Source organism: Merops nubicus, unplaced genomic scaffold (genome assembly GCF_000691845.1).
Source record: "Merops nubicus isolate BGI_N331 unplaced genomic scaffold, ASM69184v1 scaffold8709, whole genome shotgun sequence".
Lineage (NCBI taxonomy): Eukaryota > Metazoa > Chordata > Aves > Coraciiformes > Meropidae > Merops > Merops nubicus.
The window spans coordinates 16,482-30,713 of record NW_008628975.1 but is presented as its reverse complement, the minus strand read 5'-3'; the positions used below and the strand labels follow the sequence as shown (position 1 = coordinate 30,713).

Genomic DNA, 14,232 nt, shown 5'->3' with positions numbered 1-14,232 from the left:
ATGAAGGGCACCGGTTTTCCCCGCAATGACAGAATAAAGCGGATTTAAACCCAAAATATCGTGTCGGTGAGGCCGTGTGGCTCCGAGGCCCGCAGCCTGGGCGCTCTCCTGGAGGGCCGTGTGGGCTTTAGTGCTCTGACCAGAACGAGGCACTTCTGCTCTTCTACTAAAGTTTGTGGGAGAAACGAGTTATGGGGGTTTGGGTGAATAAAACCTTGCTCGGATAGTGTGTTTATTTCTTTATTCCCTGCCTACCAGAAACGTGATTGGTTTTTTTTTTTAGGAAGACCTGTGCTGACAGTTAGCCTTATAGAGCTTAACACCTACATATAATAGTCTTTTAATGTGTATTTTAACATTGAATGTAACCATTTTGCTTATAAATATCAATTAAGTACTCTCACAGACTGCTGTATAAATGTCATAGAACTAATTCAAAGATCCTGTAATTTTAGGAAGAGGAGTGACAGGCCACCTGGAAATCGTGGATTAAAAGTATAAACAAATAAAAGTATACCCAAAAAAATATAAAATGCTAGAGGAGAGACCTATTCAGAGTAAAAAAAGAGTGACAGGCCACCTGGAAATCGTGGGTTAAAAGTATAAACAAATAAAATTATACCCAAAAAATATAAAATGCTAGGGGAGAGACCTATTCAAAGTAAAATAAAGGTGTACCAGAGTATCTTGCTCAGATTAACCAAGAGTATCTTACAGTGGAATTCATTTTAAGCTTATCCTGGGAAGCATTTGAAATAAAAGGTTCCCAAACCTCTATTTGTTTGCAGATTGGAACATTGTTCCTTTCAGCTTGATGCAGTTGAGACTTTGCCTGTGGTAAAAATAATGTTATGTGAAGGTTTGCTTTGGAGTTACATACTGTGGCTTGCATCCAAGTAAGACCAGACTCACATGGAGTCTACATACAACTGACTTTCCAAATTAAGCATGTATTGCATCTGCTCCCAGCAAATATAGAAGTGGGCTCTAAAGTTGCAGTAATTTCTATATTTGTTTGAGAAGGGAGGAAGCCAAACTATTAAAATCAGCGTTGCCTGATGACTCACCTCATTTTGCAGTGTATATTTTTCCTTATTTATGTGCCTGGGTGTGCACGTGGCATCATTTAATGTCACCATTTATTATAGAGAGCTCAATAATGTGGGAGACTTCGTGTGGTGAAGTAGATGATTTCTCTGTGCAGTGGAGAGGCTGCTAATTAGCAGCAAAATTACTGTAGAGGAACACTGGAAACTTTGTGATCTGTAACAAAAAAAAAATTGCCAAGTGTTGTGGTGCTAAACTACTGTGTTTACATTATTAATGCCACCATAATATAGTTAATTGCTCCTCCTCAGAGGTAGTCTAAAGTTTTAAGAGTGCTCTGAAGGTAAAACATAAACTCTTTACTAATTGTTAACGGGCCTTTGTTCTTCTATTTTAGTCTAAAAACTGGATTCTTGAAGTGGAAGCCAGATTATGACAGTGCAGCTACAGAATATGGGAAGGCAGGTATGTATGGCTGTAAATATCACTGTGGACTTTATGGTTTCAAAGTATTCTTTAAGCTTAATCCCTGATCACATTTGACATCTTTTTTGACACCTTGCTGTGTAGGTGAAACTGTCTGAAGACAAAGTAAGATGAAACAACAAAAAACACTCTTAGTAGCACTGTGAAATAAATTTCAGATTGTACTTGGAGATCTAGAGCAGCTGTCTAAACATTTTTTTTTTAAGTTTACAACTTCTACTTTGTATATAACTATGTGGGATAAAAATAAAGCTTTCTTTGTTTGACTTGTCCACCCCCAAGCCCTGTGACTTTACCTGTGAAACAACAAATATTCAAACTGGTTTTAAAATTTTGCTTTTTCCTCATCTTACAAAGTATGACCTGGCAATGACTGTCTCACTAAGGTAGAGAGGGGTTTTTTTTAGGCATATTAAGGTCCCTTTCCTCCTTTTTTTTCCACTGCAAGTGTCACACTGAATATAAAATTCTTACTAATTGGCCTCTTTTGGGCTTTTAAACTACTTTCTTCTTTTTTTTTTGTAATAATAACAGGAATACTAATTTGATATTAATATCAATTTAATATGTAATAATAGTTGTAGAGGTAATTTATTGTACTCCTTTAGATTCTTACCCTAAGCATTCCTACTCACTTAAGCCTGAAAAAATACCCTCATGGGATATTTTTGGAAGAGTTTGCTCCACTGTCACCATTCATTTAAAGCTTCTGTTTCTTTAGGTGGCTAAATTCTTGAGAATTGATTTAAAAAAAAAAGAAAACCACATGCTATCCATCAGAATTTTCTCTCTTTTTCTTGCAGCTGTTGCTTTTAAGAATGCCAAGCAGTATGACCAGGCAAGGGAAGCCTGTCTGAGGGAAGCTGAGGCACATGAGAACAATAAAGCGTATCTTTTTGTGGATGATTATTCTCTTTTCCAAGAAGCTGACTAGTTACTACTCAGTCTGGGGTAATGGGGCTTGGTAGAAGGTGTATTTAATATATTTGGGCATTTTTGTCAGTAGGGAAACTAAAGAACTCTTCTGCAGCTACACTTGGGTGTGTTGCATTTATCCTATCCTTAGAAATACTTCTTTTGGACACCTTGCCTCCAAATACAGTAGGTTTGATGTGCCCTGGAGGGATTCCTTGCTTTGAAACTAGTGCTTGTGTAAGGATTTGTGCTCTAATTATTTCTCTGTGTCCTGTTTTTGGTGGCTTTTGTCCTTGACTTTTGACAATGTTGCTCCTCAGTCTCTTCCATGCTGCCAAGTAAGTACAGAGGTGCTGAGTAATCCAGAAGAAATTTGCTAACATATGGTACAAGCATGAACTGTCTATAATAAATGCTATAGTTCAAGTGATTCTGCTGTTTCATAATCACTTTAATGGAATTGTGGGCTAGGAAGGTCTGAAAACCTGCAGTGGCCAGCTGAAGAAATGATGATTTTGACTTTCTTCAGCACCTTTTGATGTAAAATAATTTTTCATAGATGAATTTTGGAATTCTGTGCTGTTGAGCTTGTAAAGAAATGCTTCATTAAAGAGTACTTCAAGCAGATAATGACAATCCCCAAAATGCCTGTGGGTCACATCATGGGAATAGATTTTTAGCAGGGAGTGTGGTTGAAATACTTCATTTGTGGATGATGACACTGCCCATGCACAGCCTCATTAAATAAAACACTTGAAAGATCTTCAAAGCATTAAATATTGACAGCAAAGTGATGTCAAATTCTGCTGCCTGACTGCAGCTTGCTGAAATGTGCTGTATCTGAACTAAATCACTGTTTTTCTTTCTCTGCAGAGCTTATGAGCAAGCTGGCATGATGCTGAAGGTATTTTCATTTACTAGTTTTTAACTCAGGGTTTTGTTTTCTAGTGAGGAATATTGTGGAGTGGAACATTGTACAAATATGTAAGCAAATTGCATAGGAAAGGGATATTTTTCTGTTGCTTTTTTGTCACCACCAATACCCTCAGGAAGTAAAGGAAGTGGTAGCTGTAATTGGGTTAAAGAAAAATTAAAAAGTGGTTTTTTTTAATAGAAGGAAAGGTGAGGGTCTTGTGTTGGAGGGGAAGAGGAGAGTGGTGCTGCTTCTGCTTTAAATTACCACAAATTCATGCCTGACATGAAAGTTTGAGACTTGGGAGTGAATTTTACAGAGTCAGTGGCCAACTTTGACTACTCCCTCTGCCAATTTCTAAACAAAAAAACTCCAATCTAAATAAAAAAGGGTTTGCTTTGATTTTGCAGGAGATGCAGAGACTCCCTGAAGCAGTTCAGCTGATTGAGAAGGCCAGTATGATGTACCTGGAGAATGGGACACCAGATACAGCAGCTATTGCTCTGGAAAGGGCTGGAAAGTGAGTCTGTGCTATCAGGGAATGCACACACAACGTGCCTGGCTCTTTGCTTTTCTTTCTTTTCAGAGCTTTTAGGTCAAAAATATTTTCATTTCATCTGAAATGCTTGGTGGTTGTTCCAGGTTAATAGAAAATGTGAGCCCAGAGAAGGCTGTGCAGCTCTACCAGCAAGCAGCATCAGTGTTTGAAGTAAGTAGGGTTTGTTTTTTTGGGTTTGGTTTGGGTTTTTTGGGTTTGGTTTGGGTTTTTTGGGTTTGGTTTGGGTTTTTTTGGTTGTTTTCTTCTGTTTTTTTCTACCAGCAAAGAGTTTTCCAGCCCTGGAAAACACACAAAGACAAATAAATGGGTGTTTAGGCTGAGCTATAAAGTTAAGAAAAAGCCCAAGACTAGCTTCTAAATTCTTTTTTCTGTCTTTTTCACATCAGTGGCTGAGCAATGAAGTTGCTCAGTGAGGTTTCTTGTGCTGTGGAGGAGGAGGTGACAGAAATGGAGTCCGTTTGCTTTGCCCTTTTCTCAACCCAATCTGAACTTTGTTGTTGAGTTTTGTGCCTCTTGCTGGGCAGCCCAGAGCTGGAGCCTAAAATAGTTGGAAATCCTTGAAGGCAGAGAAGAAAGGAGGTTCCTTGATGCTCTACCCATGCCACAATCAGAAGATTTGCCTTTTTGCTGCCTTTGGTGCAGTTCTCTGTCATCAGTTGTTCCCAGATGAGCAACTCTCTGTGGATGCTCCTCTAGATCCATACAGGAGCTGGCTGGGAGACTTGGGTGCACCAATACTCTCCCTGTTGCCCTTGAGTGTGTCAATGTGATAATTACCAGTTGTTCTAAATTACAATTAACATAAAGTTAAGGTCTAGTGGTCTTAATAACAAATGCCTGATTTCTTTCTCATCTTCTCTAGAATGAAGAACGTCTACGACAAGCCTTAGAAATGTTAGGGAAGGCATCAAGGCTTCTAGTCAGAGGACGCAGGTACAGCTTTATGCCTTTCCTTTTTAAAAAATGGGATCTTTAATAGTTATTTCCCTTTTTTTTTCATTGCTGTTGTTGGATTTCTATCCTGTTATTTAATTCTTCTTTGAGAGACACTTGAAGCTAAAGTTCCGTGTGGGATGTGGCATGTTCCTGCAGGAACCATCTGGTTTGTGTTCTGGGCTCTAAGGCCTTTGTTGGACAGCTAGAAAGCACACATGACAATTTTCATCAATTCTTAACCTATTTCAGGATTATTTATTTCTTTTTTTTTCCTTTCAGCCCTAATATAGAAAGTATTTGAAAATCTTTTATAGCTGTGGAGTATATATTTATTTCGTTGGGTGACTAACCTGAGGAAAGGAATCTGGTTACACAGTCTGAGTCTGGACTTCTTAATAAAAAGTGTGTATCTTGGAGCCTCAGTGGGGATTTATTTCAGCTGTTAGCACCAAGCCTTGACTGGCAGTTCAGCTTATACTTGATTCACTGAAAAGTTCCTTCAAGAAATTATCTGAATTTCTAACTCGACTTTTAAGGCACTGCAGAATTGTAGTCAGAAAAGGGAATTTGCAGCTGAACTCAAAAGTCTTTCTGTGAAAACAAGTCAGCATAGCTTCAGAACATCTGAAGGATGTGGTTGCTCTGCTTCTTTATAGCTCAGGTGCTATTGCTAATTTCTAGAAGCTTAATATGATGATTAAAAGAATATTATTAACTCAAAAGCAGTTACTTGACTTCATAGTGAGTGAATACCAGCTATGTTCTCAGCCTGTATGTATACAAAAGGAATTGTTGACTGTGTATTTCTTTACCTTCTCTGTTAGTAAGATCTACTGCTGATTTTTTAGTTGTTCTGCTCTTTATTCCCATTGACTTGCCAGTGTGTTAGTTATATGCTTTGCATTTAACCTCAGGTTTGTTATGTCATGTTCCCAGCACTGATATTCCTGACTGGTTTTTGATTTTTTTTTAGATTAGATGAAGCTGCATTGTCCCTTCAAAAGGAAAAAAGTATTTATAAAGAAATTGAAAACTACCCAACATGCTACAAGGTAAATTCTAAGAGAATTTCTGATAGTGCATTTCAAGTTTTTCTGGGTAACAAACAACAAGTAACAATCTGTACCTCTTGATTCTGGGATATATTTCTTGCTAAATGAGAAGTTGTGGTAGGGCCTGTTTCCCCAACCTCCAACTTTTTTCACTCCTATAATGTTGAAGATAAGGTGCTGTTATCTACAAACACATTAAAAATAACAAGCCACAAACCATGTTACTGTGTGCAACAGCTCATTAGTGTTCCAGGAGATAAATCTGTCTCATACCAGCTGAGGAGATGGCTTACAACTTTTCCACCAAGTTGTTCTGACTCTCATGCCAATATCTTAAAATCATTACAGATCATCATCACCTTTTTTATGCAAAATATGAGTAGCCAAATATTTTCCTCACCTGATTTCTAAAGAATCATCCCATTGTTTTTTTGCTTTTGTTTAGAAAACTATTGCTCAAGTCTTAGTTCATCTGCACAGAAATGATTATGTTGCTGCAGAAAGGTGTGTGAGGGAAAGCTACAGGTAAGTCTGCTTCCTGTTCTATAATTTTGTGAATCTAATTTATAATTAATGAATCTTTCATTAATACACATCTCTTCTTGCAAAGGAGCAAGGGAAGCACTGTCAAGAAATTTGAAGCCTCTACTTGTGTTGACTTACAATCCAATAACAGGAGTTTTTTTCACTCTTAACAGATTTAGCTGTAATTACTCTGGTGATTTTTCTTAACCTACACAAAAAAGATGAGTCATAAAGAAGTAGTTCTGTGAGGCAGGTGAAATGAGATGGAAATGAGAAGCTCTTCCCAGAGGGTTTTTTTTCCTTGTTAAAAGCTGAGCACAATACTGTTGTGGCTGTTTTTCTTGCCTTACTGATACCCTTTGAGCTCTGCCAAATGGAACAGAGGTGCATTAGCTATTGTAAACAAATATTGAGGATTAAAAATGGGTATTTCTGCATGTGGCACTCTGAATTTTCATGTTTTTTCCCCAATCTTTTTGCCATGTCATGTATGGAGGCTCTTAAAAACTTGAAATTTCAACTTGTCACTACCATGTTTTATTACAATGTGAGGATGGAAGTACAGAATGCAGCCTCAAAACATCCAACAGCAGCATCCCAGTACCATCTATTAATGACCTAGTCTGGTGATTAGACTGAGGGAAAGATCAATCTGCCTGTTTTTGTTGAATTAAAATTTAGAGCATGTGAATTAACAACATTTCTGGTTTTGCTGATCTACAAGATCTTCCTATCGTTGTCCACTGGCAGAAGAAAAGCAACATTTCTACTTTTATGGCTTCTTTTTGTAATAATTAAATAGTTGATTGAACTGAAAGATCATTTAGGAAGCAGAAAGTAGGCCAGCTGGATATATTGAAATGAAGAAGGCATTCCATGCACACCCAGGAGAAAATTCTGGTGTCAGAATCTGGATTTGGGTTTAACCTTGACTCCAGAGGCTCTCCCAGTAACTCTCCCCTTTCAGCTTTCTTTGGGATTTCAGTAACAAAATCCTGAAACAACATATTTTCACTTCAGCTGTGTTTTTAGTGAAATGATTTGAACATATGTGTAACTGAAATTGTGCTTTATTTTTAAGGAAGAGTTTTGCAAGATCAAACTTGAAGCATCTTGCTTGTATTTGCCAAGTCTTCCACTTGTGTTTTATATATAGAAACTCATTACAGAATTTTTTTTGCATGTGAAGTAGAGGAAGAGTTTATTGACTTGCTGGGAAAAATTCAAATATTCCCTTTTTGCTTTGACTGTGATCATGGTGTTACTCTCAGCATGCAGACATATTGCTGAGAGTTTAATTTTATGGGTATTGAGCCATGGACCTGGAGAAATCAAGGTGGTTCTGAGCAGTTCTGTGGAGTAAGGAGTTCAACAGATTCTTAAAAGCTGCTTGCTTCTCATCAGCAGCATTTACAGGTAGAGTAGCTGAGTGTCAGGTAGATGATGGATCCTAGAGGAAGCAGCCTCAGGTTGCTCCAGGGCAGGTTTAGGTTGGAGCTGAGGAACAATTTCTTGCCCAAAAAAGTGGTGGAGTCCCCACCCCTGGAGGGGTTTCCAAGCTGTGGAGATGTGGGGTGAGGGACACGGGGCAGTGGGGACCTGGCAGTGCTGGGGGGATGGTTGGACTCCATGATCTTAGAGATCTCTTCCAACCTAAGGATTCTGTGCTTCTCTTGCTGAAATGCCCTAAATGAACCCTTAATTTCCTGCAGTATACCAGGATTTAATGGCAGTGAAGACTGTGCAGCACTAGAGCAACTTCTAGAAGGGTATGACCAGCAAGATCAGGATCAGGTTTCTGAAGTCTGCAATCTGCCACTCTTCAAATACATGGACAACGATGTGAGTAGGCTGCTCCTGTGGATGGGTTTGTTTTTACAGCCCCTTTTTCTTGTTCAGGTTGGGATTTATTATTATTTTATCTAATAGAGGAAAAGAAGAAGAGCAGGGTCCATGTGTTTATTGTGACTTACCTGTCATCCTACCCAGTGCCTGTGAACTTGATATATTCTTTCACTCTGCTGCCTGCCAATTCCCCATCATTCTGCCTTTCAGATAGTGGGGAGGCTTAGAGGAAAGAGCAGTTTGTTGTGGATTTCCTGAATTTTAACAAGTTGTCCAAAATTCAGTTCCCTTCTGCTTGGCATAACAATTTGGTGCTTAGGCTTCATCTCAGAAATAACCATAGAGCTGATGCACATGCAGAAAGATGAAAGAACATGATGCCTGTAGGATGATATTGTTGAATGTTTCTCAATGTTTATTCATTAGCAAGCTGCAATTAGCAATTCATTACTAATTAGTGAAAGATTTTTGGATTTTAAGAATGTCACCCCCTTTTTTTAAGTTGTAAATTATAGGAAGTGTAAGGGCAGGAGAGGTGTGAAGCAAAGGAGAGTTCCATCCATGCCAAACTTTGGAATATTGACTAAATTTACTTTTTTTTTTTTACTTAAAATTAAATGAATAGTAAAATTTAGGGCACTAGTCTTACTGACAAACATTTGTAAGGCACTTTACATGAGCTAGTACTCACATCTGCAGAGCTGATAAATTGAAACTGAACTGAAATATTATTAATAAAATGAGTTATTATGATGACATTACTAAAAAAATGAAATAAATTGAACTGAAAAATTACTTTTTACATAAAGCTTCAATCACAGAAGCTGTAGAACGTGGCCAAATCATTCTCTAATAAATAATATTGCTATAGACATCACATCCCATGCTCAGAATGTTTGAGGTTGGTTCATTTTTCTACGTTAGGCTTGAGATTGGTTCATTTTTTGGGTTGTTAGGCTTATTCTAAGCTAGAAAAATTTACTTGGGCAGCAGCATCAATGTGTTTTCTGTACTGAGTGTCACCTGCCTGTTTGTTGTGAGCCTCAGGCAGCTGTGTGCAGTGGAATCCAGACAGATTTTGCTCTTGGGATGGCACAGCAATGAACTTTCTCTTCTTCTTGCAGTATGCCAAGCTTGGTCTCACCCTGGTGGTCCCAGGAGGTGGCATCAAGAAGAAATCACCCAATGCTGCCCAAGACAAAGCAAGAGGCCCAGCCACAGCAGGTTCTCACGCTGAGGAGGAGGAGGATGAGTATTCTGGTGGGCTGTGCTAGCTGCAGAGGGGTTCTCTTAGATCCCTGACTGATCTGTGACGTTGAGCATCTCCAAAGGTACCAGACTGACCAGCACTTCATTGCAATTGTCATGTGGGAATGCTGAGATGGACTTGGCAGCTTCTGGGTGCAGGATTGGACCTGTCATCTTGAGACATCTTTGGACTTCATTTCTTACCTGGCAGGAGCTTCCTCAGGGCCCTGAGGGGAAAAAAATTGAGAGAAATTTCTCCTAAAAGCACAGTTTAAAAGAAACCAAAACACCAGAAGCACTTGGAGTAGGGAGAGCAGTATGAAATTTTCAATGCTGGATTTCAGCAGCTGACACTTTGTGCTTCCAGAAATATGTTTGTGGTTGTTTTCTGAGTTAAATACATGATCATTCAATTATTTATCTCAGGCAGACTGTGCCAGGCAGGATTTTTCAGTCGTATAAGCACATGGGGAAGTTTATTTTCCAGTCAGTTTATTTTCCACAAGTTCAAACTCCACTGCAGAATATTATTTTAATGCTTTATTCTTTTCAGGCAGTATCCCTGTGGGTGTGGGAAATACTAAGTCACCTCCTTTAGCCATTTTAAAAGCACATATCTTTCATCTTAAGAACTTTATTGACCTAAAGTCTTGACCCAAAGTCTTTGGAAATAACCTTTCTCAGCAGTGTTCCTGAAAACTGTCATAACCAAAGATCAGTCTGATAAAAATTATCCTCAGAGCTTTATATTCATTGCAAGTTAACAAAAATTTTGGGTGGCACGTTTCAGTGACATGTTTGAGTGCCTGAGTGTTCATGTTCTAGTCAATGAAGACATTTCTTTCTTATTTTCAAAGAACAGAAGAGCTATTTCTTACAAACCAGCTCAGAATCCAAAGTAACCAAATTCTGATGTGTCTTCTCCATTTTTATTTGGTTGCAAGTCATCATGTGTTTTGCAGAGTCTTAAAATTCCTTTGACCATTTTACACTTGAGAGTTGGCAACCCTGGAAAGTCATACCTGTGGTGTTTCTTCTGAAGAACCTCACTGAGCTCCTCACTGAGTTGAAACCACTTTGGAATCCCCCTGGGATCTGTGTGTGATGCCCAGAGTTGAGTAACCAACACCCCAAGAGTGTGAAAACTACACAATTCAACTTAATAGGTGTTCAAAAAGCAAAAAAATAAAAGTCTCTTTGTATCATGTAACAATAATCAGCTTGGATTTTAAAGCTGTGTGAGACCACACCTGTAGTTCTTCACTGCCCAGCAGCTCATTTCTCTCTTATTAATGATGGGTGTAGAAGTTTTTGCTCTTCTGTAGAGCAGTCTAAAAGGAATTTTGGGGATTGAGTTGCTCTTCTCTGATGACAAGTAGACATGAAGACTTGCCTGTAACTCCTTTTTCCACCATTGGAGCAACTCCCCTGTTCACTGCCTTCTGGATTTGTCCATGAAGGTGACCAATGCACATTTTTTTTGGGGGAATCTTCATCACAAATGTAGGAGCACTGGGAACACTTCATTTTCTTCCAGCTTTTCCTGCAGCTTCCCCTTCTGGAATCAGTTTGGTTGAATGCTACCAAGGAGTCTACTTCTTATGCAGGAGAAAAATGGGAGCCTTGGGTGCTTCTGTGAAAGACCTCGTGGAGCATTTAAACTGTGCTTGTCACACTCACAGGCCCTTAAAAGAAAAAGGAAACTTGACCCTTTATATTCTTAAAGCATGCTTTCCAGATTGCCAAAAAAAATGAGATAGATGTACAAGAGTGTCTTCCCCCCCCCCCAATTTTTTCCTCTCTTCCCTGTGCCAAGTGTGGAAAATCTGGGACAAAAAAGCCACTTCTGCCAAACGTGGTAAGCTGCCATTGGAACTGAAAAAGGGCTTCTCTTGAATCTGGGGAGTAGAATCTTAATCTTTGATTGCAATGTTGTTGCAAAGACCAAATCTGCATTGATGGAAGTGTCTGGAAATGAGAGAGTTTATTTTCTATAACTTATTTTAGGCCATGGATGTGAACTGCCTCTCCGTAGATGTTGAACTGTAGAAGCTCTCCTTATATTATGTGTTAGTGTTTGTTTCTCTCCTTCCAAGCAATTTGCACACACATGTAAATATCATTGAAGTGATTTCCAGCTGAAGATGCTGTTTGCAGCAAGAAAGCTTCCAAAAAACAGTGTTGACAAAGAAAAATGAGATGAAATCGTGCATGAGGGCTGAGCAATGGCCAACACCACTTGTCTGTGGAATCAGATCTCTCCATTAGCTGTAACCTCAGACCCCATGTGCCCCAGTGCAGTGTGAAACCTCTGCTTCCTTTGCTCTTCTCCCAGCTCTGTGGTGTGGTAGAGTACCCAACGTGTTTGTCATCACTCTGCAGATGCTGCCTCTTGAGAAGAGGCCGATGTGTTGCCCCGACGTGAGAAATAAAACTTGAAATGAAAATGTTTGTGCTGCTTTTCCCTGTCGTTCCTCAGGTTCTGCTGAGCACCAGCTTCTGGAAACTGAAACCCTGAGGATTTCTTTTTAATCTCAGGGAGATTTGGTGTGGGACCTTCTGTCTGCAGGTCTTGTCAGCAAGCGTTGCAGGTACACTGTGATCATAGATACTGGGTGATAGAACACAAGTGTGGGGAGGAGCAGCTGAGGGAGCTGGGGGTGCTGAGCCTGGAGCAAAGGAGGCTCAGGGGAGACCTTCTGGCTCTCAACAACTTCTGAAAGGAGGTTGGTGCAGCCTGGTGGGGATCAGTCTCTCCCAAGGAATAAGAGAAAGGACAAAAGAAAACAGCCAAGTTGCCCCAGGGGAGGTTGAGGTTGGCCCTGAGGAACAATTTCTCCCCCTTGAGGGTTGCCCAGGGCTGTGCCAGGGCAGTGGTGGAGTCCCCACCCCTGGAGGGGTTTCCAGGCCGTGGAGATGTGGTGCTGAGGGACATGGGTCAGTGGTGGGCTTGTCAGTGTTTGGTTAATGGTTGGACTCCATGATCTTGAAGGTCTCTTCCAACCAAAGTATTTCTGTGATGAAGGACTAAGTCTTGGGGTCCTGCTGGCTCAGGTTTGAGTGTTGAAAGTCAGTGGTGTCCAAACTGTGGCTTCTTCACCCCATTTCATTCATTCTGAGTATTGAAGCTGACCATGACAGATGCATTGTGGGTGCTTTTGGACTAGAGGTGCCCACACTAAAACAACCAGAAACTGAGGAGCTGCTATTAGAACTTCAGCATCCATTTCTAGCAAGGCTTATTTTAGAACTGGTGTTTTCTGTCCAGCAAGAACATCTCTTAAGTGACTTTACTGCTGTTTAGGTCATAGTTTTTGGCTGATTTCAAACCAAAGCTTAGGAGTAGGGTCAAGAGGAAGTTAGTTTGGGTTTGGAACGACTCATTTGAATGAAAATTGATTCTGTTGAAAGTACTTAAATGAAGGAGGTTTCTGCATGTGGTGAATTCATGCAGAAATAGGAGGAGGGTGGGAGCATTCCAAGCATAAATGTTGAGCAAGCAGATGAGGGAACCAGTTGGGATCTGTAGCTGAGTGTGCACAGGGACACTGATCTATATATCCTTATATTAACCTTGGTATTAATTAATGGCTAAGTAGCTCCAGAGGATCCCAGGATTGGAAGGGACCTCTGGAGATCATCTCCTCCCACCCCCTGCTCCAGCAGCTCACCCAGGGTCACAGCCAGGAGGGTTTGGGATCTCTCCAGAGCAGGAGACTCCACAGCCTCTCTGGGCAGCTGCTCCAGGCTCTGCACCCTCACCCCAAAGAAGTTTCTCCTCCTGCTCAGGTGGCACCTCCTGGGTTCCAGTTTGTGCCCGTTGCCCCTTGTCCTGTCACTGGGCACCACTGAGGAGAATCTGGCCCCAGCCTCATGACCCCCATGGGCCCTCTAGCTTGATAAGCATTGATCAGATCCCCTCTGAGTCTTCTCCAGGTTAAATCTCCATATATCCCTATGGATCTGAGGGATATATCATCTCCAAGTCTGAACAGGGACAGTAATGATCCATGGAGGCCAAGCAGCATCTCCAGGAGCTGGACTCATCTCCTCCTCTACCTTTGGAGATGATGTGCAGGAGTGCTGTGTCCAACCACCTCCCAAAATCTTCACAGGTCTTGGCTCCAGCCCCATATTCTGGTGGCCTCCAGCCTGGAAGGGGAGCAGGAGGGGGCTGCAGGTACGTGTGGAGAACACAGGGCTGCTCATGGTCCTCTGCTGAGTCCCTGGGAACAGCACTCAGGAGCACAGCCCACGGGGTGTGAACTGGTGTGCCACCAGTTTAGAGCACTGGATGGACACGGTTTGATGCTGGAGCCACTTAGGGTGTGGAAAAGGGGTCAGCCTTAGTTGACTCACTTGCTTTGCAGATGGGTTTCTGTGCCTTCATTCATTTGGCTCGTTCCTGAAGCTGGTGGTGAGCTGGTTTCCCCAGGAGCCTTGTTGGTCTGTCAGCACTAGATGGTGCCGAAGAGCAAGGGAAGGACGTGGCTGGTGGGAAGCCTCTGCTCCTCTTCCAGGATTAATGTACTCAGCTGGAGTTTTGGGGATATCTGCACGGGAACCTGTTCTTGCTGCTGCAAGACTTGAATCACAGGCTGGTTTGGGTGGGAAGGGACCTTTCCAGGTCATCCAGTCCAACCCCCCTGCAGGGAGCAGGGACATCTGCAGCTAGAGCAGGGTGCTCAGAGTTGTGTCCACCCTCC

The 14,232-nt window shown here is 41.1% G+C and overlaps 1 protein-coding gene across 1 annotated transcript; it reads left to right on the top strand.

Annotated features, from left to right (window-relative positions):
* Nucleotides 1–668: 668 nt before the first annotated feature.
* Nucleotides 669–9,681, top strand: NAPG (N-ethylmaleimide-sensitive factor attachment protein, gamma; the record flags this gene model as incomplete). Its single annotated transcript, XM_008946841.1, has 12 exons — nt 669–706; nt 1,445–1,512; nt 2,337–2,421; nt 2,769–2,786; nt 3,322–3,352; nt 3,772–3,881; nt 4,004–4,070; nt 4,783–4,853; nt 5,830–5,908; nt 6,354–6,433; nt 8,146–8,275; nt 9,403–9,681. Coding segments are annotated over 12 exons (927 nt in total), but the record flags the coding sequence as incomplete, so codon positions are not given.
* Nucleotides 9,682–14,232: the final 4,551 nt, after the last annotated feature.